This window comes from Platichthys flesus, chromosome 20, assembly GCF_949316205.1.
Source record: "Platichthys flesus chromosome 20, fPlaFle2.1, whole genome shotgun sequence".
NCBI classification, from domain to species: domain Eukaryota; kingdom Metazoa; phylum Chordata; class Actinopteri; order Pleuronectiformes; family Pleuronectidae; genus Platichthys; species Platichthys flesus.
Window position 1 is genome coordinate 16057647 of NC_084964.1, and position 26351 is coordinate 16083997.

General features: G+C 42.0%; 1 protein-coding gene across 1 annotated transcript in view; it reads right to left on the reverse strand.

Moving 5' to 3' along the window:
• Positions 1–26351, reverse strand: part of LOC133931578 (protocadherin-15-like) — a 96060-nt gene that overhangs the window by 30633 nt on the left and 39076 nt on the right. The window contains 10 exon segments of the mRNA XM_062378485.1: positions 1020–1132; positions 3181–3321; positions 5788–5904; positions 7260–7496; positions 8299–8484; positions 8612–8731; positions 13795–13923; positions 19045–19138; positions 22145–22224; positions 22655–22787. Of these exon segments, the coding sequence (XP_062234469.1) occupies positions 1020–1132; positions 3181–3321; positions 5788–5904; positions 7260–7496; positions 8299–8484; positions 8612–8731; positions 13795–13923; positions 19045–19138; positions 22145–22224; positions 22655–22787 (1350 nt within the window).

The following is a 26351-nucleotide window of genomic DNA, read 5'->3' on the forward strand; positions in this document are numbered from 1 at the left end:
AGCGGCTCCCTCGTTGATGCCTTTTCCATTAGTTCAGGTCAATTAATATGGTTATGTTTAGCATTGCTGTTGTTGCATTCATTAAATCCCTCATTTCATCTACTCAGTCTTATCACACATTAAAAGAGAACAGTTTTCTCACAGCGTACGCATCCTTGTTATTCGCCACAAAGAAGAACCCACAGACTTCCTGTCTCCTGCTGGTTTGTGATCTACATCTCACTGGTGGTTGATTGTTTGTTTCTGCTAATGAGTTTCCAGCAGAAAGTGGAAAGTGTGCGGTTGCGACCACAAAATCTGACACTATGCTACTCGTTTGTTTTGAATGGAACTTACATTCAAAAAACAAGTAATTAAAAACTTGCCAAAGTTCATACGTTCAAAGTTCATATGTCTTTTCTGGGATGTCATTACACTAAAGCTCACGATTTGAGTGAATTTTAGAAGCAAATATAAATCCTGCTGTTCACACTAAGCGCCTTCTGTGTCATTGTCTGTGAACGTAAGAGCTTGGAAACCTGTCAGCTGCTGCTCTGAAGTTTGATTTCAGAAGACTATATTTTCAATGCTTCACACTGAAATACTGTAGAAGCATGACGTGCTTTTTGCTTTGATAAAGTCTGAGCTTTGAACGATAAACCTTCTCCATATTTAATTAAGACTAATATTAAATCTTATCATTAATTAAGCAGATGAAAGACACATCTTCTGTTTTTGCCTGCATGAGCCACCGGGCAACACCCAAAACTCAAGATGCCTCCAATGATGTTTCGCTCGTGTGTGAAATTCAGATGAATGATTCTCTCTGACTGATGGATGGATGATGGAATTACCATTTGTTAGATTTATGTGAACACTAGCATGGACGTGTGAAAACGATTGTAAGTACACTGCATCTAGATAGGATAAATTGTGTACTGTTCAAATTATTGTGAGCATTAGTAAAGGAAATATAAGCTCCAGATACCTTTAAGAGAAAGGAAAGGATATATCCACCACAGCTGAAGTTGTAATCCTACCTGTATTCTTCCTGGGTGAACACAGGAATGACGGAGGGCTGGAGGACCGTGATCTCCACCAGAGTCGTGTTCTCCTTCATTGGTTCGCCATCGTCGTAGGCCACCACCACCAGCTGTCAGTCACACACACAGACACACACACACACACTCACAATTAAAAACAGTCAAAACAACATCAAACACAACTGTCTCGAGCTGTTAACTTTTCTCTTTATAAATAGAACAGTCCAAAACCTTTAGCGGTGGGAGTAGCCAAGTTAATCAAATCGGCTAATAACTGCACATGCACAGCCAATTAGAGGTCTCAAATACATGTCTGCACATTTCTGGTTTCCCTATCATCTGAAATCGTATAATTTGCCAGGGAATAGCAGAGCAGGATGAGTGTGAATCCCACTGGTGAGCTTATTTGTTCCTGCTTAGCTTCTCTTCTTCATCTAATTGGGGGGGTAACTACTGTTAACTGGACCCAGAGGACTCCTAATGAAGGCCAAACTTATATCAACACGGTGACATATTGCATTTTCTCCTTCTTATTTAGCCAGTAGGCCTCACTGATACTGCATTGCCTTTGTTTATATTCACACTGCGACTCACAATTAGGCCAGAAACCGGATAAATGTGCAGAAAACTCTTTAACTGCTGGAGACGTCCAGACTCTGAGGTAAATTGCCTTGCGCGGGAGCTCAATGCCTTGAATTGGCTGCTTTCTATTCTAGATCTGACCTGCTGCAAACATTTAACCACTGAAACCCGTCATGGCTTTATAATGCAGCTGCGATCAGGCAGCCTTGGCGTCAGTGAGATTTATCTGACTGTGAATCTGTCGTTGTGATAAAAAAACGGTTCCTCAGGCGGTGTTTATGTCGTAATCCAAAAAGAGTGTAAGCGGCGTTGAGCTGTAACATTTTGTTTGAGTTATCGGGAGATAACGAGGTAGAATGAGTCTCACGAGGGACATCTTCACAGGACGCCGGATCCTTGTTGTGTTAATTAAAGCCCAGTGAAAAAGACAGAATTAGCATGGCCCAAAGCTGCTGCATGGGAAATAGGTTGTCCTGCAACTAACAAGCTGGTGCGGTACATTGGTACAGTGGATGGGGGATTTCTGATTCACACAGAGACACATCTACGTTGATTAATGATCAAAGATATTCTTAATGACTCACTTCATATGATGTTGTCCCAAACCTCCACCCACTAAACACCAGTATCCCCCCAAAAAGCACTGAAGCAGAACAGATGAGTCTTCTCCTGTAATGATGTCTCCACTGAACTGCCAATGTTTACAGCTGGAACAGATCACTCTGATGGATTGGGACAAGTGATGCTGTGTTACAGTATTTACATTAGATAATACAGTAGAGCCACAGCCACGCAGTTATATTCAGTACATCAAATATATTACAGTCTGTTGGGAAGGTAACATCTTTCCAGGGGGAGAATCTTTCACCTCTGCTTCTTGGCTGTTTTACAACATCTTATGATGCAAGGGGGGGGGGGAGAAGAATGTTGTAGAAAGTTTGACAAAACAGAGCTGAGGCTGCAAAAGGCTGCAAGTGAGACTCAGGCCCCAGTTGCTGAATGGTGTGTGACCAGTTGTCCGCAAGTTCAATTAAAAGGCAGCTCTTCTCTTCACACAGTTAAACTTTAGGACTCTGGCAATGCGGCCCATTGAATAGAGGAATTACAAAAAGTAAACGAGAGGAAAGTACCCATGCTGTGTTGCCGAATTCCTTTTTTTTCTACCCCCCCCCCCCTCTGGAAATCATCTTGCTTCCTTTTAGTTTCATCATGTGACCTTAGTTTTTTGTTGTGTGACGTCACACTTCAGTGCCTTGTTTCCAAGCTTTCACTTTGCAAAGCTTTACGTGAAGTTTGCAGAATATTTCTTATCCTGTTTACCTTATTTTTGCCTCCCTTCCCTCTACCTGAATTTGTTCTGCCTGTTTTTGTTTGATTTTGGATTTCTGCCCGCTCCCCGTCGGGCTTGTTTGCCTTTCTGGACTCATCCCTCCAGTATTGACTCTTGCCTCCTCCCTCTGAAATACATCACTGAGCTGCTTAAGATTTGCACATCCGGCATCACTTGGAAGATAAAGTGTGTGTGTGTGTGTGTGTGTGTGTGTGTGTGTATGTGTGTGTGTGTGTGCATACTCACATTGAACTTCAGGTTGGGCTCCTCATTGAGGTTCACTCTGGTAACCACATGTCCTGTGTGTTCGTCCACATCAAATATACTGGCAGAGTATGGATATGCTTCCTGGTCCACTTTATATCTCACTAGACCTGCGGGGGTGCCCTGCAGAGACAAGGAAGTATATTAGGATGACAGGGTTGGATGAGAGTTGCATTATGGGACAACGTGTGGTTTCTAGTAAACTGTCATTTTCATGATTAGTTACTTTCTTTTTTTTGCAGAGCAGCCTTAAATTAAAACAGACAATTACAGCATTTAATATCCAAAGCAATTAGTTTGGACCCAAATGTCAAGTAGTGTCTCCGTGTGCATATGCTCATCAAGCACACACACACACACACACATCACATACAACACACACAACACACAAACGGGGGAGTCGATGAGGTCCAAGTTTAGGGACCGTAATGATCATGAATTAACCTCTCGAGTGTTATCGATAATGAGCTGCAATCAGTTAGTGAGAATAATTTGATTGAAAATGTCAGGAAATACATAAAATCATATTTGACAGTCGGGCACATAGGGCAACACTCTGTGAGAGTAATTCAGCAGATTGCATTAATTAGTACAAATATCCCAAGGACGAGGAAATATATCAACCCCCCTCCCCTTCTCTTTCTCTAGCTCTCCTTTCTCTGCTTTTCTAATCTAAAAAAATATAAATACATCATTACAAAAATAATAAGACCTGTTTTTAAGTAACCAAACAGTGTGACTAAGAAATGATCATCATCATTTACATTCCACAGGCTCAGGCAAGTTAAACCCAGCACATGTTTGAAGGCCACATGCTAAATTAAAACCTTATGCCTTCTTATAATTTTGTGCTAAAACTAATAAGTGGAGGTCATTACCAGGCAGCATTTTAGTTATTAAACAACATTTTGGTTTCATATATTTCCTTACATTTACAATTATTGCTTGTTTGCCTGTTGTTTCTTTAACGATAATTGTGAATGCCATCTTGACATTTTGCTGGTGCATCGCCATTTACTGCAATTGAAACATTTTTCGTTCCACCTCCACTCTCTGTTTCTGCCCTTTTTGTCATTGGGCGACTCTCTCCACATGTCACAGGCTTTTTCGTGATTAATGAATACAAGTTGCTGTTACAGGAACCAGAGACAAGTGCCACTTAGCTCCACTGTCAGGAAATAGAAAGGCACCCAAGGTTAACAGAGAGGTCACTAAGCTCACATTTTCCATTAAGACTCACTTATTTTACCGCATCGCGACTATTAGCGTTGCAGTGTCAGGGTCGTGTGACGAGTTTGTCCAGAAACTGCATTCAACGCAAACTTTAAAAAAAGTTATTTCGGTAAAAATCTTAAACTTTCTCTTTAAAAGTTTACTTCTGAGTGTAGCGGCTCTGCCGTTGTCAGCTTTCATTAAATAATAACTCACAGTGACTCAGCAAAACTTCACACTGATAAAATTCCCAATGATTTTTACTTTAGAGCTAAATTTGGGATCTGAAGGGTAAAAATGACACACGGTTGCAAATATCATTTATACCCATCAGGTCTGGGAATATATATAATATATGTTATATACAGAGTATATGGGTCTGTTGAGCTGCTCTCTAATGTGTTGTTACAGCACTGCGATACAGCTTGGACAGAATAATGTTGGTTTTCACCCGTGAGAGTTAAACTTGATGCTTGAACCTGAAGTCTGAACCGATTCTGCTGATGTAGGAAGACGGCGATCACATTAGTCAGAAGCACACGGGGCTTTTAAAAGAGGCTCAGGGGCCAAATCGCTGGTTTAGAAGATCGCACAAGCAGGACGGAGAGTGACAAACGAGACCACAGCTCCTTGAGCAGCAGCACAAATAAAGATACTAACACATTTCTTCGTCATAAATATTTACAGGATCCAGGGATTAACCGTTCAGTAAAAATCACTAATTTGCCGGATAATTGTCTTTTGTTTCCAGTGAGAACAAGAGCGATTACTCACAAGGTCACGCACCGTTCAGATCTGCATCTAAATAAAAAGGCTGTGTGACTCAGCAAATCCTGATTAGAGATGATCACACACTGTCCTCGTGTTGACCCCCCCTGTCCTTCTACACTTGGGTTGAACCACACCTGAGGGTCTGATAGACAGCTGTAGACGAGGGACAAGACTCGACTGGTTTCCATTTCTAGTTTGAACAATCTCAAATGCATCAGCTTTTCAATCAATCTGCCTTTTTTACATCCAGGTAGCTGCTAATAGAGATTAGCCAAAGCATCATCTGGACCTAAAACACCTATAAATAAGAATCGCTCGGTAGAACTATAATATTTGCCGTTGACCCCAGAGACTAACTTGTTGTCGGATGAAATGGGCTCTGAGATTTTACAGCAGAGCAGATTGAGCCAGTTTATGTAATGAAGATGTTTAAAGTTAAAAGCCCAGTTGAGATATCACAAAGTGGCCCAAGATGAAAAAAAGACACACATGCAGTACACACACAGACACAGACACACACATGAGACGAGCATTGTTATCCTGCTTCCCCTCCCTCGTGTAATTAGGGAGCAGTTTGATGGAGCAGCAGCAGCTGGACTCGCTCACCACAGGGTCAGAGTCGTTGGCCGACACCGTGGTCACGAGGGTTCCCTTGACGGCGTTCGGGGCGACCATGCCTCGGTACACTGACTGGCTGAACACCGGAGGAAAGTCATTCATGTCCTGGAGAGAGATGAACACAAGCAGTATTCATAAGCACTGGGAATGCATCAGGCACAATGGCTGTTTCATTTATGTATTATCAGTACGTCCCAATTTCATCCAAAATGGGCAATTATCCTAAAAACTGTTTACACCGTATTAATTGACTCATTATGTTCAATTTAATTTTAATATCCCCATGTATTGACCTAGTTGTTCTTTTACTTGTTATAAAAAGCATTTATAAAGAGCTACTATACTTTCTTGGAAATCCATATCAGTCCTGAGCGGCCTGCAATGTTCATTCAACTGTGCACTTGGGCGGTGTGAATGAAAATAAAGTGAATGTGTGTTTCATTTTTTCGGGTTAATGCCAGCAGCACATCAATCCTGTGCAACCTGATTTTGTGGGTTTTCTCTCTTACTCTGATTCTTAAATTTAACTTTCTCTCCTCAGTCACATGAATAACTCACTAAAGCCTTTTGGAACATCTGTCCTCGACAAAAGGAGAAAAACAAAACAGCTGTTTATTGTTGTGTAAAGACCTGAAATCCAGCTAACACAACCCCTGAGCCCACAAACATATGCTTACACTAATAACACTAATGACTATTTTGAGTTTTGTTTTATCTCAGCTTGGATTTGGGGAAAACGAATCAACAGCACCGGTGTGATAAGAAAACAAACGGTCAGGAAAACCTCTTTTATTTATTTATTCTTTTAGAAATAGAGTTTTAAATCTTTTCCCCGACAGAATGTCTGAATGACAGATTTGTCACAGAGTGGGAAAAACAAAGTCAACAAAGATGGAGTGGAGCGGACAGCATTTGTCAGATTATTGCTCTCTAAGCTTCCCCGACAAGTGATGAATGCACTGCAGCTTCCCCACGGGTGTAGCGAGTGTGCTAATGCATGCAAAAAAAACTGGTGTGGTTACATCAGGATCACACAGAGACAACGCTCTCCAGCAGCAGCAAGGGGGGGGGGGAGGCAGAGAGTGCAAAGGTTCAAACTATGAAAATACTATATTTGCTCATGATGAGGGAGAAGCTACAGATTATTTCAATGGATAGAAACATTTAACGGATCCAAATTTGAGAGCCGCTGTGTTGAGGTGATGTGTTTCCTTGCCTGTGGTCTGTGGAAGTCTGGGCACAGACATTTTCTGAGAAAGGTAAGAAGCTTTGCAGGCAGAAGTGAATTACAAGATTAAAATGTTGAAGAGCTTCCGTTTACGTTTGCATCTCTAACCTTGGAGGCAGCTGGTTAACCTTCTTAACGCAGATTCCTAAAAACATTTTTCAGCCCCACATTGCTTTTCCACAATCTCCCTGGAACTGAAGCCCCCCCCCCCTGGAAACCCCCACCCACTCACTATGATCGTGACAGTAACGGAGGCGAGTCCGGGAGGCATGGTCCCCTCTCGGTCCAGGGCCTCCACGGTGAACATGTACGTGGCCTCTGAGTCCTTCAGCGCCTCGTAGTCCAGGACCATCCGAACCGAGAGCTCCCCGGTCCCTGGGTCGATGTGGAAGAGCCGAGTGATCTCCGGGTCCAGGCCTTCGCTTCTGATGCGGTACGTGAGGTTGGAGTCGAGGTCGGCGTCCATCGCCTGCAAAGAGAAAGAGAGAGAAGCGAGTCAGATAATTGGGACGAAAGAAATATCCTCATTTTCATGGCAATCTGAATTTTTTTCATATTGTGCCAGAAGGAAGAGCTTCTGCATGGAGCTAATGAAAGACTGTGGGGCAGTGTTATTGTGTCTCTGAAACGCTCCTGGTAGAAACTTTTTTATCTAACTGGTGCTCGGGACCTTGTTTTTCCTTCTGTAACTGCTCCACCACGCAGCTTGAGGGAAAAGCCAATTTTACCGTTTGATTTTTCCCCTACAACTCACACAGTTTTTTTAAGTGAAGTCAAACTACATTTCTGACTTTCTAAAGATGTAAACACCACCGGCTGGTTCATAAAAAAGAAACCAACTTGGGCATTTCAAAGCACCATGTACTACTCAGCTTTAAGTAAGAATATGATAATGAGTCTCATTGGCTGGATTCAGGAGACAAATGTGTGATTTGAAAGATTTGTATTAGACTGAATTCAAGGTTTTGGTCAGAATTTAAACTCTATCTATTAAAGACAACAGGACATATATCCACATTTTTATACAAATAAGAATCTTTGCATAGATATGTAGAACAATAGATAAAACTAATTAGCCAATACATTTAACCAAATCAAGCTAAAACCAGCCAATATATCCGATTGTTCTGGGAGTCCTTGGTTCCAATTTTGAAGACATTGACATTTTTTTACAGACATATGTTACTTCTTTATAACCTGGTTCTTAAGTATTAAAATATTACCTGCTAAATGAATTGCAAATGAACGCACCCTTCCATCCATGCACTCACCTTTAACTTTAATATGACTGAGTCTTTGGGGCTGTTCTCCGGTAGGTTGACATTGTAGGTTTGTTGGGTGAACACCGGGCTGTTGTCGTCCACGTCCAGAACGGTGACGGACAGAGTCAACCGGGATCGCCGGGGGTCCACCGAACCGTCCCAGGCTTCAACGATCAGGTGGTAGTGACCTTTCACCTTTGAGGCGACAGGGATTAATGGGTCAAAAAACAACAACATCACTGCAGCTGTGAAAAATATGGAATTTGTCACCTTTTGTTTCCTTAATGGGACATTTTTAAATAGATGTAAAGTTTGCTCTGACCTCCCTGTCCAGCGGCACCGTGGTTCGGATCGCTCCAGTGGCGTTGATGGAAAAGAGCTTCTGGTGGTTGACGAGCCGATAGTGGACCTGACCACTAGAGCCCAGGTCTGGATCTGTAGCCTGAACGCAGACAGAGAGAAGGGGAAATAATCAGAATGAATATATAACTGAACTGAACTGAACTTCTCAAAATCAACGTGTGTGTTGGCATTTCTCGTTAACATTTACAAAGCTTTTCTTCTCAAGTAAAGACAAAATATTTGGACGTTTAATTAAGTGTGTTGTGAGTGAGTGTGTGTGTTTGAGAGAGATATTGGGAAATGACAAGAAAATAATCAGACCACATTTATAACTCTGGGAACCTTCATCAAATTGGGTTATTCATCCACAATGAGTTATAATCTTTGACCTTTTGGCCTTTGAGAGTTACTAACTATGCACTGTACACTGTCTTATTAAGATTCAGCAGAGATAGCAACTCCCTTTGTTTAGCTCTGTCATGTTGCTCATACGTAGGTTTCATACAAACGCCTCTCACTTTCTCGCCTTGTCTTTCTTTGACAAGGTGAAATAAAGAACACCTTGAGGACCTGCTCTCGCTCGCTGTCTCTCAGATCCCCCCCCCCACCCCCTGCTCAACCCCGTTTCCTCTCCTCGTCGCCACTTGTCCAGAGGAATTAAACTTAACAAGAAGAGTTTCTTATTTTCTTTGCTGCACTTCTTTCATCTGCCTGTCGTTCTGGTATCAGTGGACCAGAGTCCAAAGACTCAATGGCGTCTCTTTCAACTAATAAAACAGAGTGATGAAGAGGTGTGAGTGTCCATGATGTCTAATCAGGATTCTGACGATATTAAAACAGATGAGACCAGAGGAGACAAGAACAGAGGGAATATTAACCTTGTGTGTGTGTGTGTGTGTGTGTGTGGGTGTGTGTGTGTGTGAGAGTGGGGGGGTGGGTGAGTGCGCCTCTTGACTTGAGTTGACAGTTTTGTGATGAAAGTCAGATCGACGATGACTAATCGCTGATGACATCGTACTTTAAGACAAGCGACAGAATGCATTTGCAAACCGTGATGCACATTCTGAAGAAAGCTTCTACATCTTGTTCATGGAGCAACATGATGATCAGCAGAGTTGGCAGCGGTGAGTCTCTCTGACAATCATAGTCGCACACGGCTCTCAGCTTCCATCACTTTACAGGAATGTACAGCTCCATCACTTGTTAGGGAGCCACTCTGGTCTTTTCATCTCCTTCGAATGTCATGGTTGAGTTAAATGCTTTTATAGCCAGGTTTCAAATGGTACTGCAGATACAGGTCTAACGTCTGTGATAATGAAATTCACCAGAAAGTCACGATCTACAGTCTTTTCTGTCTTACAGCAGGTTGATGAGTGAAATTCTGCTGCTGTGAACAGGAGTTGGATCGTTCCCCAGCTAGCGTTAGTGGAAGCCTTTTATATGAATATGTTTTTGAAGAAATGTGTGGCACTATATCCTTTCTATTGATAGGACAGAATTTAGATAGGAAAGGGGGAAGACAGGTAGCAAAGGGCCGGGTCGGAACCGATCTCAGTGCCGCTGCAGGAGGCCTCCAGCCTCCATACGTGGCAAAATATTCAGGTCCGCAGGGCGCCTGATAACTCGCCTGGTTGAGCGAGGGGCCAGAGGACCTGAATATTTCACCAGTGACAGTGGACAGGTTTCATCTTTACTGGATTATTCCCCTCAAGTGAACTATTTCCACACACTAGACGCACTGGAACATGTGTGCTGCAATGGCCCATTAAGGGCTTTGCATTCCTTAAGGTGTCCATGTTGCTAGTATAACAGTTATAATAGTTCTAAATATCACAGAAGAAAAACACATTTTTGTGGGTTAATAGCAAGTGTTAAATTAATTATTGTTTTCCATCTATTCCTAAAGGAAACATTAACAAAACTGTCAGTGCTGGAATATTCAGGAGTTTTCACATTATTTTGTGGATGATTAAAAACAAGCGCTCTTCAAAGTCATGACAATAAACTCTCAGCTCAACATAATATGTGCAGAGGATTCATGGGTATGGTAAGTTCCTTTGGACCAATTTTCAATAAACATATCATTTTGGTTTGTTGTTTTGAATCTAGTCAGCTCCATCGTATGCTCATATAGAGTTAAATATAGTGAAAAGCACCTCCAGCCGGCCGTCTGATTAGAGCAGTTAGTCTTCTACTCTGAGGAACAGCGGAGTCGAGTGGCTCCAGTTCTTCCAGCTGAATTCTCTCCAGGCAGGAGAGCTTGTCATTAACCATTGCTGCTTTAAAGTGGAATTACCTTCTGCTTCCCCTCTTGCTTTAATAACTCTCTTTGCAGCTACTTGAACCTCATTGGTTCCTTCATCGATCCGGGCCTATTGACTTGCCAATAAGGAATTTCAACAGACGCTCTGGACCCTGACCCACCAAGACGAAGTGTAACTAATGCTAATAAGAATTTGTTATGCAGGTATTTGATCATTACACTAACTTCTGGAAAACAGAAACACTGGTATTCTGACCTGAGAGCTAAAAGCTAGAATTCATCCGCCAGAGCTTCTGATTGTTTGATCAGGATTTCTTGGCGATCTATCCAATATTTGTCAGGTTACTCCACTCTGGACCTAAGAGGTGACCCATGTAGAGCTAGTTCTTACTGGGGGATTTGTTTTGTTAGCACACGTTGGGGCACAAATCAAACATATTCAGGATCGTATTGAATTATTGTGCCAACAATTCCACCCAAGCAGCAGAGAGAAGAGGAAGGATGGACGTCTGGATGCTGTCCAGCTCATTCAATATGAATTCCAGTATTATGTTGTTTGTATATATATTGTGTGGGTGGACATTAATGAAATACAAATCGTATTCTTCTCCCAACTGACAGTTTAATATGTTTATTAATATGCGTTAAAGTGTTTAGCCCTTATTCATATTTATATTCCACTTTATTCACTCCACTGTTCAGATTTCTGATGTTGCAGTGCCCATATTTATTCCCGTCTTCCGAATTTTGCACCATTGATATTTCATCTCCTCTCACAGCGTGACTACCAGGATTGATAGACATTGGACTCTTTCTTGCCAGCGTTGTGTAGACTGTGAGAGAGAAGAATGAAGTCCTCTCCACGGAATTTGTATTCGGTGATTCATCACTATCTGGGCGCTATAAATTTAAAGGAGCATCCAGCTTTGTTTTTTTTTTCTTATCATCTTGGCTTGTTTGGAGAAGGGAGAGAAAGACAGAGAGACTGAAACTTGGACGAAGAAGGAGAGAGAGGACGAGGTCTGAGGAGACGTTGTGCATGTTTATGTCTCCTCTGTCTTCCATGCACAGCGGTGTTGCGAACAAGTGATGGCAAACATTACTCCTGATGCAGTTTAAGTTTGAACATTTGGGCAACAAACTTCTTTCTGGGGAGGACAAGATCGATACCACCGTCATGTCTGTTTGTGAAATATGAAGCTACAGTCAGTTAGCTTAGCACCACGCTACATTTCTTTCTGGGGTATTTCTTTTCTAAGAGTTTAATTTAGCCATAACAGATTTGGCCCCTGTACTCTCAGCCATCAATCCTCCACTACAGCTGCATCTACATAGAGTAATGCAAAAGAGGAATTCACTTCAGCTTATGGCAATTTAAAATAGGCTTAATATAAATCTTTTGATGATCATATGAACTCCCTCTGAATTCAACCCCTTCTTTTCTCCTCTTTAAAAAGAGACCATGTCGTAAACTCATGAAAGTCAGATGAAGAAAGAAGCTGTACCTCCCTTAACTCTGTCATCTCCCATCTCCTCCACCTCTCCCCAGTGTCTCTCTCTCCTTTATCTCTGCCACCGGAGCTTGTCTCACTTCCTCGCCTCCTTTGCATCTCTCTCCACCTCACCATCATCAGCAAACCAAGGTCAGCTCCATTCATTATTTGAGAAATCAGTTTAATACCTACAGGTATGGACCCTGGTTTGGAACAGGGCCCAGAGTCGTGCCTCGCTCAGACTGCTGAGGGATCATGCTGTCTTTTTTGGTTTGGAAAATATCCAAGGCTTCCGTTAAAGGAAGGAAGTTGAGGATTGGAAGAGTTTCAAGTGCCCTCTCCGAAGATTAGGCTGGGTTTCTGGATATTGAATTTGGAAGATTCCCAAAGGTCTCAGTGGTATTTAAAAATTGCAATGCATTGAATGAAATGTCCTATTTATGGATACGATAGGATTTACAGGTTAGGACGTATATGCTCAATGTTTCAAATAAGAAAACGCAATTAAACTTTTAAGACTGAAACCTCTTAAAAGTGTTGGACATGATATTTATATATTTATCTCTGGAGTAATTGTAGTGTTAAACCAAAGAAGCATGATTAACATTTAGAAGCTGGCAACGTGTCAGACTGATCAAAGAACCCCTGACACTGGTGTGTAAAGGCTAAGAATTAAACTGGGAGGAAATCCAAGCAAGTGTGCAGTCCAGGGAGCGTCTTCAAAGATCAGAGCCTATCAAAGTGTCAGATTTACCCATGACCCGTGTCGGGGGAATACATGATTCAGTTATTAGGTCTGGAACAAGTCCAAGAGTCTTTGTGGTAAGTGGAGACAAGGCCGCTGACGCAGGTAAAACCTCATCCAGCGGTGCCGAGAAGAGATCATGTAACTAACACGGTGCACGTGTAATATTTTCTTTGATGCATTCGAGTGTAATCGCGGCTGATGTAGACTTTTCCCAGGAAGTAATATCTCTAAAATCAAACATTTAACCCTATTAGACACCGTCGTCTCACATGCAAAAGGGAAAAAGCTTCCAAAATCCTTGTATCCTCTTAACCCACACACATGCACAGAACAACCTAAGTGTTAGAGATCTCTGTTCCCCATTGGAAAAGATTAAGAGCTGTATTTTAATATGAATCTCAATGTGTATCATCCAAGAGTTTTTTATGTGTGGTATTAGTCTGACGACACAGGGAATTTATAACAAAGGATTAGCGAGGAAGCTCAGAAACAGATGCAGAGTCACACACATCCTCATATACACATGCCACAGTCATACATGTTCACATGGAGTACATACACTGTCAATATTGTTTGAAACATGTAGTGAGGAGTGAAATCATGTTTGCTGCTGTGTGTGTATGTGTGTGTGTGTGTGTGTACACGTGAGCTCTTCCTACCTTAACTTGTCCCACGAAGGCATTGTCCTGCTCTTCTGTGACAGTGAGGTTCACTGTCAGAGAGGAATCGAACAGCGGGTCGTTGTCATTAACATCCATGACCATAATGTTCACCATCGCTGTGGACGTCTACACAAACACAAACCATGTCAAACTCCTTTTTATCTACTCATTTATCTATTGAAGACATTTGACTGCTGCCACAAAGCAACTGATTATGAATCCATCTTTACATTTCAGAGCTGATAATCTAATATCTGATGTAAGAAATTAAAGAGCCTATTAAGCTTTGCTAATTAGCTGCACTGCTGGTCCGTCTCTTTTATGCTCCTAATGACTGTTTACTCAAAAAACTACTTTGCTTCATATGTTAAAAGGGATAATTGTGTGATAATTAAGAACAGCATGAAAGAGGAAGTTCAAAAGGCCAAGTCTGTTGAGAAGGAGTGAAAAAGTTAACAACAAAAAGGGAAAACGCAACAATCATAACTGTTCATCTGAAAAATTCAAGCATGTATTTTTTTTTTTTTTGGGGGGGGGGGGGGGGTTATCTAATCGCTAATTCACAGTGTAAAGATGAACCGCAAATTGACCCCAGATTGATTGATTGATTCCGGAAGTAATCGAGGATTAATGCAGGGGAGGAGAAACATAAGAGAGAGAGTAACACAACAGTGGGTTGGAGAGAGGAGAAGCAGTGTTTGTGTGTGTGTCTGTGTGTCTGTGTGTGTGTGTGTGATCAGGGAGGTGGGGGAGTGGGTTAGTTTTACAATCACAAAGGTGACAATAGGCTGTTGAGGTTGGCAGGACACACAGGATTGCAAGTAATTTAAGGTTAAGAGCTTGCAGTTGAGAAAACAGTTTATCTCAAAGCCAATATATGTAAAGTAGAACTCTGGTAATGCTGGCTGCTTAACACACACACGCATGCACACGCACAAACATACACTAAACTGCATTTTGCAAATTTTTGCAAACTTTCTGGACTAGAATGTGATTTTGGCTGAATCTCTTCAGAGCAATATAATCCATCTATAACCGAGATCAGTCTCGACAATATTTAGCAACCACCTGGGACAGATGGAAGTTCACTGCCAGCTGAGAAACTTTGCAATCATCAAAAGCTGAGTGCTTGTTTCCTCTGCTCTCTGTTCTGCTGGAGCAATTTAAAGATAGAGCCAGTAAGGTTTTGTAGTTTCTCCAATACCTACAAATCCTGTGTAGCCCTAGTTTGATGTGACACATTGTTTGTGTCACAAACCTGCATTGTGTTGCAGGAATGATTGCAAACATGCCAGTGTTAGTGTTTGAGTCAGGAACTGAAATATGGCTTTAGCCGATGTTTCATTAATCTGCTGTTTCTCCAGTGAGCAACACGTGTGAGCGGTCAGATTGGTGTGATTGTTCCAACTTTAACTAGCTCTGAATGTCTACTCCTGGTTTAAGCCTGGAGTTTGAGAACGCTGCATTTGTTGTTAAAAAATGATGAATCCAAAGGGAGAGCAGACGGCTGTCTGAAACCATTTTGTAGCTGAGATGAGAAGGGAAATCAATCGGAGCCGCAGACACTGGTCAGAGCCAAATCAACAATTTGGAAGTGTCCTGATCAAAGCAAAGAAACTACTGATGTGCTGAGCAACAGTCATTGAACTAGTCGGCCAAGGACGACAGCAGCATTTGATGACAGAAACCCATCACCACCAGTCTCCACAGGGCTGGAGTGAAGGGATCATAATCTACCCTTCAAAGAAAACCTCCGAAAAGTAGAAACATAGAAGTCAGAGCGTGTGATCATGTGATTAGAAAACATCTCATCAGGAAGAAACAGGAGGAAACAGAAGGAAACAGGAGGAAACAGGAAGAAACAGGAAGAAACAGGAGGAAACAGGAAGAAACAGGAGGAAAAGGAGGAAACAGGAAGAAACAGGAGGAAACAGGAGGAAACAGGAAGAAACAGTAGGAAACAGGAGGAAACAGGAAGAAACAGGAAGAAACAGGAGGAAAAGGAGGAAACAGGAAGAAACAGGAGGAAACAGAAGGAAACAGGAGGAAACAGGAAGAAACAGGAAGAAACAGGAGGAAACAGGAGGAAACAGGAAGAAACAGGAAGAAACAGGAGGAAAAGGAGGAAACAGGAAGAAACAGGAGGAAACAGGAGGAAACAGGAAGAAACAGTAGGAAACAGGAGGAAACAGGAGGAAATAGGAAGAAACAGGAGGAAAAGGAGGAAACAGGAAGAAACAGGAGGAAACAGGAGGAAACAGGAAGAAACAGGAGGAAACAGGAGGAAACAGGAGGAAACAGGAAGAAACAGGAGGAAACAGGAGGAAACAGGAGGAAACAAGAAGAAACAGGAGGAAACAGGAGGAAACAGGAAGAAACAGGAGGAAACAGGAGGAAACAGGAAGAAACAGTAGGAAACAGGAGGAAACAGGAAGAAACAGGAAGAAACAGGAGGAAAAGGAGGAAACAGGAGGAAACAGGAAGAAACAGGAAGAAACAGGAGGAAAAGGAGGAAACAGGAAGAAACAGGAGGAAACAGAAGGAAACAGGAGGAAACAGGAAGAAACAGGAAGAAACAGGAGGAAACAGGAGGAAACAGGAAGAAACAGGAAGAAACAGGAGGAAAAGGAGGAAACAGGAAGAAACAGGAGGAAACAGGAGGAAACAGGAAGAAACAGTAGGAAACAGGAGGAAACAGGAGGAAACAGGAAGAAACAGGAGGAAAAGGAGGAAACAGGAAGAAACAGGAAGAAACAGGAGGAAACAGGAAGAAACAGGAGGAAACAGGAGGAAACAGGAGGAAACAGGAAGAAACAGGAGGAAACAGGAGGAAACAGGAGGAAACAAGAAGAAACAGGAGGAAACAGGAGGAAACAGGAAGAAACAGGATGAAACACAAGGAAACAGGAGGAAACAGGAGGAAACAAGAAGAAACAGGAGGAAACAGGAGGAAACAGGAAGAAACAGGATGAAACACAAGGAAACAGGAGGCCAGATTTGACTTTGCAAATCTCTGGAACAAAGTTTTGTGGACAGATGAGACCAGCATCAGCCTCCACCACAGTGGCAGCTGTGTCGGTCCTGCTCTAAAGTTTGACTTGCATCCTGTGATGATGCTCGGTGTCCTTACAGTGACGCTGGTTTACTGCACCGGCTTGTAGGGTCCACAATCTGTGGCAGTATGATGGATTCACCGGCCAAACAGCCAATTAGGCACTTTGTAGTCTGACACTCTCACATCGGGACATTCAATAATAGGCGACGCATATGAGTGTGTGTGTGTGTGTGTGTGTGTGCATATGAAGACAAGCCAAGGCCTTTAGACTGAGGCTGATTAATGGGGTCCGTATGAGGAAACTACACCCCCCAATCTTTTCTTCACCTTATTCTATTTTCTTTCTTCCCCTTTATCTCTCTGTGTAGCTCAATACCAGGCCTCCCCCCTCTCCCCTTCAACTCCTCTTTCCCTTTTTTATTCAAAATATAATAGAGTGTCAAGCAGACCTACATTTAGCCATTTTCTGACTTAATGACCGTTGGGCCACGATGATAATACACTAATTGTCACGGTCCAGTCAGCGTTTGACGAAGGGAGTGAGTGTGTAAATGTGTGTTAATGTGTGTGTGTGTCCTTTATGGGACTGTGAATACACAGAACACTGGTTAAGGTAATAAGAGCCCCCTCAATATGTAATTTCTCTCCTCCTTTCCTCATCTCTAACCTCCTCCGACTTGTTCTCTCCAACCATTTTCTTTGCGAGAGGGTGTGTGAGAGAAGGTCAGAGTATTCAAATGTGCTCAGAGGGACCTTAAACTTAACCTTTTGTTTTAATTGACATAGGGGGAGAGAGGGCTGTCAGTGGGGAGGTGGAGGGGAAGGAGACAAACTCTTTTAATGGTCATCAAACAGATGTGTGATCGGGCGGGGTCGGGGGGGGAACAGACAGAGGACGAGAGAAGGGGAGAGAGGAGAGCAAGGGGAGGCTGAACGTCCGATGTCTTCATTTGACTTTCATGTGAGAGCGACTAAAGATTTGACTTTTAAAAAAAGGGAAAGAAGGGAAGAACGCAAACAGAGAGAGGGAGAGGAAATGACCTGAGATCAGTTTGGGGGTCGAGGAAGGGCACACACTCGTCTGTTCTTGCAAAGTAGCTCCTGCAACCGAGTAAACACGTCCAAATTAGATTTTTTTTTTCTTTTCTATACATTTATTCATCCTGCGTCCACACTGAGGTGGTTGTGTGAAAAGGAGATGCATTCCCAGCAAGACGTTCAGGTCGTCTGTGTGTTCAGTCCGCGCTGAAATGCCAAAACAATTAAGAAAGGATTCCACTCTCTTTCTCTCCTTTTAGTTGGCAGATAACTTTCACTTAAAAAATGCTCTGAACTCAGAGTAAAGTCATATGTTTAGTGTAAGAGGATTTTTCCCCCTGATAAAGGTTAGAGAAAACAAACGAGAAGAAGCCATCACCAGATCCAACACTGCTGATTATCCAGGACTCGATAAATGTTTCCTCACCCACAGCAGAACATTATTATAACATTCTGGGATTGATCCGCTTGGGAGGGGAAAAGCTTTGAGTTAATGCGGAGGTCAAAATGAACAGGAAAAGGAAAAAAAGGATTTTCATATTTAATAAGGTTGAGCTCGGTGTTGATGTGATCCCAATTATTTCCTCTGAGACACAGGGCAATCCAATAAAATCAGCATGGTAATACACATAAGCAGAAAAGAGCAGCAGTGGCCAGTTATACAGAGAGTCAGCACTGTATGGTAATGACTGCTCTGGTAGTGTGCAATTTAAAAGGTCCTCTCCATTACGTCCGACTGTTACACTTATTAAAGACGGCCATTCTTCCTGGTTGTAATTTCTTATGTTCTTTTCCCACTCATCCATTTTCTAAACCTCTTATTCTTTTCACAGTTGCTGGGTCGGCAGCCTGCATTTCCCCTGATGCCTCAAAACCCGTTCAGTTATTTAAGTATTTAAACGCACTCATTGGGCCAAAGTGAATACTTATGGATTCACCGCTGCTGTTTATTTTAATGGTAATGGTTTTTATAATTAAGACCATTATCGGATGACAAGTGTTTCCAAAAATTGCCTCTAATATCCCCCATGTCAAATAAGACCACAGCTGTTGTTTGTGGGACTTCACCGTGAAGGATTTAGTCCCCCCCACTGCACCCTGGGATGTGAAACAAGTGGAGTAAAGACGACCGGTTAATGTCTGGAGTGTCTTACCCCATCTGGCTGTCCGTCTGAGGCTGTGACCACCAGGGTGTAAGAATCCAGAGTCTCCCTGTCCAGAGGCTGTTCCAGAACCAAAGACCCTGAACTGGAGAGAGAGAGAGGGAGAGAGAGAGAGCACAGACTCCTATTAACCCTGCAGGCTTGGGCTTAAAATGGAACAGACACAACAACGACAAAGAAAGAGCAGAATATAATATACTTTAAATCTGAGACTTTTGAGTTATGTGGAGGTTATTACTCAATACACAAGGAGTTTATTGTTAACCATGTAGATCAGGGATGGGAAACCTATAGTTTCTAAGCAATATATGATCTGTTAGAGAATTCATACTTATAGAAAAGTCATGATAACTGTCACAGCATAAAAAGATTGTCGTAATTTCAAGAAAAATTATGAAACTATGGTCTCAGTGGATGAGTTGAAAGTACAAATTGACTTAGATAAAGTAAACACTCTTCATTGGAGTTTGCCCAACTAATGACTTTTCACAAGACCAAATTCTGACAGAGTTATGCTCACTATAAAAAGAAGCTCCAGTCAAAAGAAGTGTGAGATTAGTCCAATATTCAATAATTTAGCACAGCCTACAAGGTATGTTATGAAATTTCCAATGGCCCTTGACAGGAGCAGTTTTCCTCTGTCAGTAGTTTATATACGAAAGGCTTCAAAACCACTGTAAGATCTTAATGACTCTTATTCCAATAAACAGCCATGTGGCCGAGAGTGGTAAATTAAGAGTTAATCAAAGTCTCCCAATATCAAAATATGGGTTTATTTATGTAACACTGACATGCACTGAAATCCTCATAGTGTAATCTTATGAATGATACAACACCAGTATGCACCTCCCTGAATACATTTTTCATTTCATAGAGTGTGAATTATTACTGTGGTTCAATATGTGATCATAACAGCTCATATTTAACTGGATAAATCCAATAATAAAATAACATGGAGACGAAAAAGATAAAAGTCAGATCCAGCTAAAATAGAACTGTTCTCCAGCGCAGCCTGTCTGGAAAAAACTTCTGACCAATCAAAACCAGCAGAGATGTTTGATGTTGGCTTTCATTGGTCAAGTTTTCTTCTTGAAGATTATACATTAGGATTGATGTGTTTTTAATTTAACCTTCTTTCCTGGATTAGAATCCATCTGTAAATTGACATTCCATCTAAATATCATCAGTGTGTGTTTGTGTGTGTGTTTGTGTATGTGTGTGTGTATGTGTGTGTGTGGGGGGGGGGGGGGGGGGGGGGGTGCGCATGTTAAGTGCTCTACAGAGGAAAGATGCGAAGCTGTTTAAAAACAAACCGGCTCATGTATATTTATGGGTAATTCATGAAAAGCAAAGTCAGAAACACACACACACACACACACACACACACACACACACACAAATCCACACACTGATATATCTTCTCATCTACACCAGACATTTTGACAAATTTCCTTCACAGAGCAACTGCGATCGATCCAAACATCTGCTACGACATATGTGTGTGTGTGGGGGGGGGGGGGGGGGAACCTAGAGTAAATCCCATTGTTTAGAATGAACCCATGATACCTCAGATTCTGCTAAACACTAATGCACATTTAACACAAAGCTCATCATTTGAATCCCAAAATGACCATTTCATTTCTGTATAATAAAATGGCCATTTCTGTCACTAGAGGATAATCTGGACAGTTTCAGGTTCGATTCCTCCTGACAATCACAGGGGTGATGCTGATTTGAGATTTGATCATCTGAGCAGATTATCTGAACAACTTGCTCTGTAGTATGAGGAGGGGTCTAGAGACATTATCTTAATGTCACAGGCTGGATGGAAGTATTTACCAATTTCGAATTAGCAATATTAAATACGTTTGATATTTTTACGATTCCAAACCAGGGAGACTCTGATCCAGTGGTGTAGTTTGCAAGCAACAATGAATGAGCAGACACCATTAATTGAAAATAAAAGCAAGCTGACGGAAGCATCACCAGATGGATGTATACAGGATGTGCCGACAGCGGCAATTGAGACTTTTGTTACCCGTCCCTGCTGGCAAAGAAAAGGACGACATCGGCAGTCAGCCTCCATGTTTGTTTTATTCTGAAGTTTCTGGGAGATCCCAAGACTGTGGTCTCACCAGTAAGAAATCCTTTCTGTGGTCCTGTGTCTCAACTGGATCTTCTAGTGTTTGCTCTCTCGTGATAAGCATATTAATATCGTTTGTGGTTTCCCATGTTTGTTAGAATCAATTTGAAGATTTTAAAATCCTCCAGTGTGCAGCAGCAGCTGAGCCTCACTCTGCACAAAGAAGGAAACATCTCTCTTTCTGTGCCAATAGGAGCTGCAGGGCGTTTTGTGTTTGTGCCGTGGAAAGACAAAGATTTAACTTTGTGATGAAGAAAACACAGAGAAAGACTCAAATTAAGATTAAAACATTTCTGCAAATAATGTATTTTTCTACAATATCTGACAGAACCGGTTAGCACAGAAATCAAAGCTTGTCAATCGATTTTAGTCTTTGTCATTATGGATTTCTGTGCAGGACTGATTCACTTTGTACTTTAAATGCTCACTTGTCTGTCACTCCTGTTCCTCGTTTACCTCCCAGCTCTCCGACATTAACACTTCTTTCCCTACTCTTTACTTTCTCCCTCCCTCTTCCCCATCCTCGCACTCTTTCACCAAACTCTCCTTTGTTTTATCACCCGCTCTGCTTCTCCCTGCAGATATGCAGCTATGGGATGTTTCCTCTTTTAATGAGCAATAAATGAATAAAGAAAACAAAAGCCCTCAGAGCCTATATGTGAACGAGGGAGAGAGAGTGTGGGAGTGTTTATGTGAAGCCCTCGGCGGAGCCTGAGCCCGGAATGATATGTCTGCTTTCAACACACACACACACACACACACACACACACACACACACACATATAGACACACGCACACACATAGATACACACACACTCACTATAACTACTTAAATACTATGTTTTCATGGTTACAACACGCTCATCCTTCGAAAGCACTCACATCTTAGTGCACAAACAAAATTCCAGGGCATTGCTTCAGTTTGTTTGTGTTATTGCACAGACTTACTTCTCATTTAGTGCAAAGTGTCCATGGGGGTCTCCACTATGGATTTTGTAAGCAATAGTATCTCTTTCCCGATCCACTGCCTTAAGAAGTAAACAGAGACAAACACACACACACACACACACATCCCAGTCAGTGACTTTTCCGCGGAGCAGTTCAATTACTTCAATAAGCAAAATATAAATTACATTTCATTTTCTTTCCACCGCAGGTTAAATAAACAGCGTGTGATGAACTTGTTAGCGAAGGAGCAGACAAGTTCAAACTATTCGATAAAATAATGAGTAAACAATTCAACTTTGCTGAAGTGGTTTCAGAAGTCAAAAGTAAGATTAATGCTCGAAATTGTTTGTGAAAATTAATGGATAATCAGGTGATATAGTTAGCTAGAAGTAATGGACCAATTGTTAAACTTGTTAGCTGAAAGTAATGATGAGATGTTGTCAAAAGTGAGATTAATGGTTGAGCGTGTGTGTGTGTGTGTGTGGGGGGGGGGGGGGGGCTCCGGCGTACCTGCAGATTCAGCAGCGTCGCTCCCGTCCTCATGGCCTCGCTGACCTCCAGGTTGTACTGCTGCAGGGGGAAACGTGGGGGGCTCTGGTTGTTCGGGGGCAAAACCTCGATATAGACGGTGGTAATGGACGACCTGAGGGGAGAGGGAGGAGGAGAAAGAGGGAGAGGGTGAAAACACAGAGGAGGATTGGACAGAGTGAGTGTGCGAAGACAAATACATACAGGAGGAATGGCACCAGAGGAATTTAAGAGAGGGAGGAGAGGGGCGCTCGAGGGGATAGAGGGGAAAAACAAGCAGTGTCAGGAAGAGTGAGTGGTCTATCATTTCAGTTAAGAGCGGTGGATAGTTTGTTTTTCTGCACTTCATGTTGGGCTTAAGACATGGATGGGAGCATGAGACATTTTTCTGCATCTCCGGGCATGGCCCCCCTCCCCCATGGTCCTGTTGACTTTATCCCGCTGCTTTTAATGATTCAGTCTGAGAGACAAACATGTATTTTCTATTGATTCATTTCAATGAATTTCGTCCAGACAGAGTTCAAGACGTAACATCTTGTTAGGGTCGTATCGTATCATCCCAGACTGTGCCCTTTATTATGCAGTGTGAGGAACCTTATTATACAGCGTGGCACGTTTGAGGACCTTCAGTGTCTCAATTACTACTTCAAATCGAGACGTGCACATAAAACCTTTAATATCATGTGAGGATTAATATTGTTAAGGGGTTTATATAAACGTCCGGGGCTGCATTTAGGAATAAATTGAGTGATTACACACTGATTAGTATTTAATGTAGTTATACAAGAAGGCTAGCCAAAGCAAATCTGGATGATGAATGGATCTGGATTTATCTTAATAGGTTAAAACAATTCATTGATTTATTTTTCAAGACAGAATTACACAAATGAGGGTTTTTGTGTGAAAAAGGTGATTTATTTGCAACTCGATGGCACAAAGAGAAACGACATTAGGAGAAGTGTCTGGGAGCAGATTGTCTCACTTTGTAAACATTTTAATTTGCAGTTGTTTACTCCTCCTTTGATAAACAGCGCCGGCTGCTCAATAAGCCGCTTTCAAAAACATTTCTCAATCAGCTCAACACTCATTCCAAAACAGTACGTCCCCGTAATGACCTGCTAACTGACAGGGCTGTTTGTTTTTTGGGTGCCATTAACAGGCCTGTGTCCTTGTGACGGTTTATCTTGGTGAAAACATTTAATTACCTGGGTCACAGTTGTCATGTTTCAGCCCTCTGAGCAAAGTGCTCCCTGCAGATTAAACTACAACTCAACCCAAAACCCCAAAGTGTCATCGGCTGCTATTTAGGGTTTTTCCACACCTGAAAGTCGGGAACCAGGTGAGAGGTTAAATAACTGTTTTTATAATGTATTTTTTGTAATATCATCCTGGTATTACTACAAACAACTTCAGGTGCAGTACACAACACTACCCTAAATGCACCAAATGGAAGTTCTAGTCAATTAAACATTATCAGAGAAGAAACATTTTATCCTGCGTCTTCTTCTTCAGATAGTCGAAAGGATCCCAGTCGGACTAAATGTTGGACTAATGGTCCAGACCATGGTGAGACGCACTTGACACATCTGATATTCTTTCTAGTCTAAATAGAAGAATCTGGAGGACCAAACAAGTTAAGTGTGAAAAGAACCCTTAGAGATAATTGAGCCTTAAATCGTGATCCTTTACAACCTGACCCAAAAGAAGCAGAAGCAGAAGTCCATGACCTCAGGTGCTCCGCTGACTTACAGCATGGAACTGTGAAGACAACAGAATATATTTAGATATATTACACTATTACACTGCAATAAGGTGTATATATATGCTTCCATCTTTTGTTGGGATCGCCACTTGAATCTAAAAGGACAGTTATTTGCTGCAGAGCATGACTCTGCATTGACTGGGCCACCAGTGAGTCAGTGAGGTGGACGAGTTCACGTTTTCATCCTGTCTCAAAGAAGACAGGGTTCGGCATGAAAACGTCCAGCCCTTCAACATGGACTTTTCACCTGTCACTTGTTAAATGGTGGCAAGAAGCTCAAGTTTCCCAGTTTAACCACCACACAACACAACCGCATCCTGAACGTCAGGGTAAGGAACCGAGGGGACGTCCATAGATCAGCTCTCCTCCAACAGGATCATCGATTGATAGAGAAACAAAGGAGTTGGGGTTTCACCAATGGAATCTGTTTCTGTTCACAGCAATGAATAAATAAAGCAATAAAGGCTGTGAAAATGTGAGCTGCCACAGACAGTGAAGCCAGTGTTTTATTAAAACAATTCAGATGGAATTATTGATGAAAACCGAGGGAGCCCAGTTCTCCCTCTCTGTCTTCATCCTGAAAATCCTCCAATGGAACAAAGTGTGTTTCTTATTTGATTTCTATTTCCAATTCCACACACATCGGCTTTTTTACACTTAACACACAGACCCATGTATTTGCACATCAGACTCTTATCGAGGCAAATTTGGAAAAGATGGAGTTGCTTAATATTGAGATTTCACAGAATTGCATTTTTGTGCTGCTCAGCGTTTAATTACCCCCAATATATTCTGTGAATGTGTAATGTAACTGCATTTTTATTAATGGAGGAGAAGACTTTGGTAGCGTGAATTGGATTCATGTGAGTCCGGCAGCTAATAGAAGCTGGATGAGTCAGTGTGAGAGGATAAGAGGAGCCGAGGGGCGTTTACGTCCTGATTGACAGGCGTTGGTCAGAGGGGTGAAGCGTGTTCAAAAACATTAGAGGGGATGTTTGTGAGCTGTAAATGAGACGCCTGAGCATGAGGTGCATCAAAAATAATAAGATCTGAATGAAATATGACTCTTTAGCTTCTTCAGCAGGTCTAGCGCCCCCTACAGGAACATTAAATACACCCAATACGCTGGAATCCAAACAGGATTATTGGGGTCCTGACCCGTGGCTTTGACAAATCAGGTATAGATATTGATTGGTTTTGCGAGTCATGTTTTCAGCCGAGATAAGCAGGGGGTCTGGGGAAATTTCAGGACAATCTGTGAGCCAATCACTGGAACCACCTCAATCTGCAGCGACTCACATTCTCTATTGATTTGGCAGCTCCGGCTGGAACCGAGAGAAGGAAGAGAGGAGGGGATTCAGGCTTTTATGATGTCTGACTAATTTCGCTGAAAAGACCAATGTATTGCGATAGTGAGAACTAGGAATGAAGACATTTGTTTTCACCTTTTGTCTCAATGTATAACAGATTTAAATGATTGGACAAAGTAGGTTGATTCAGTTTGGTTGAATCTGGGGACAAGTTATTGGGTTTTTCATAAAGCTTTGATTTCTGGGTCAGCTCAAGAGCACCTCTATCCTCACTGAGTGTCAGTGGTTGACAGCCCCCCCCATTCCATTGAACAAATTGGATCAGGGTGCAGGCAGATGTCCCTCAGAGCTTATTTTTTAGATAGAACAGTCTTTTTAATGACTGTTCTGTCAAAAAAAAGAAGGCAATTACTCCTTTTACTTGTATTCCAAGTCTATAATTAGACAGTTTAACCACAAGTACGGGCATTAAATTACATATTTGTGTTTTCTTCTTTAAAACAGAAAGGGAATTTAAACTACATTTGTAAAAAAGATTTCTTCCCTCACTTTGTACCCCATCATCATTATGAACGGATCTTCAAATGGTCAGTATGAATAATTACAA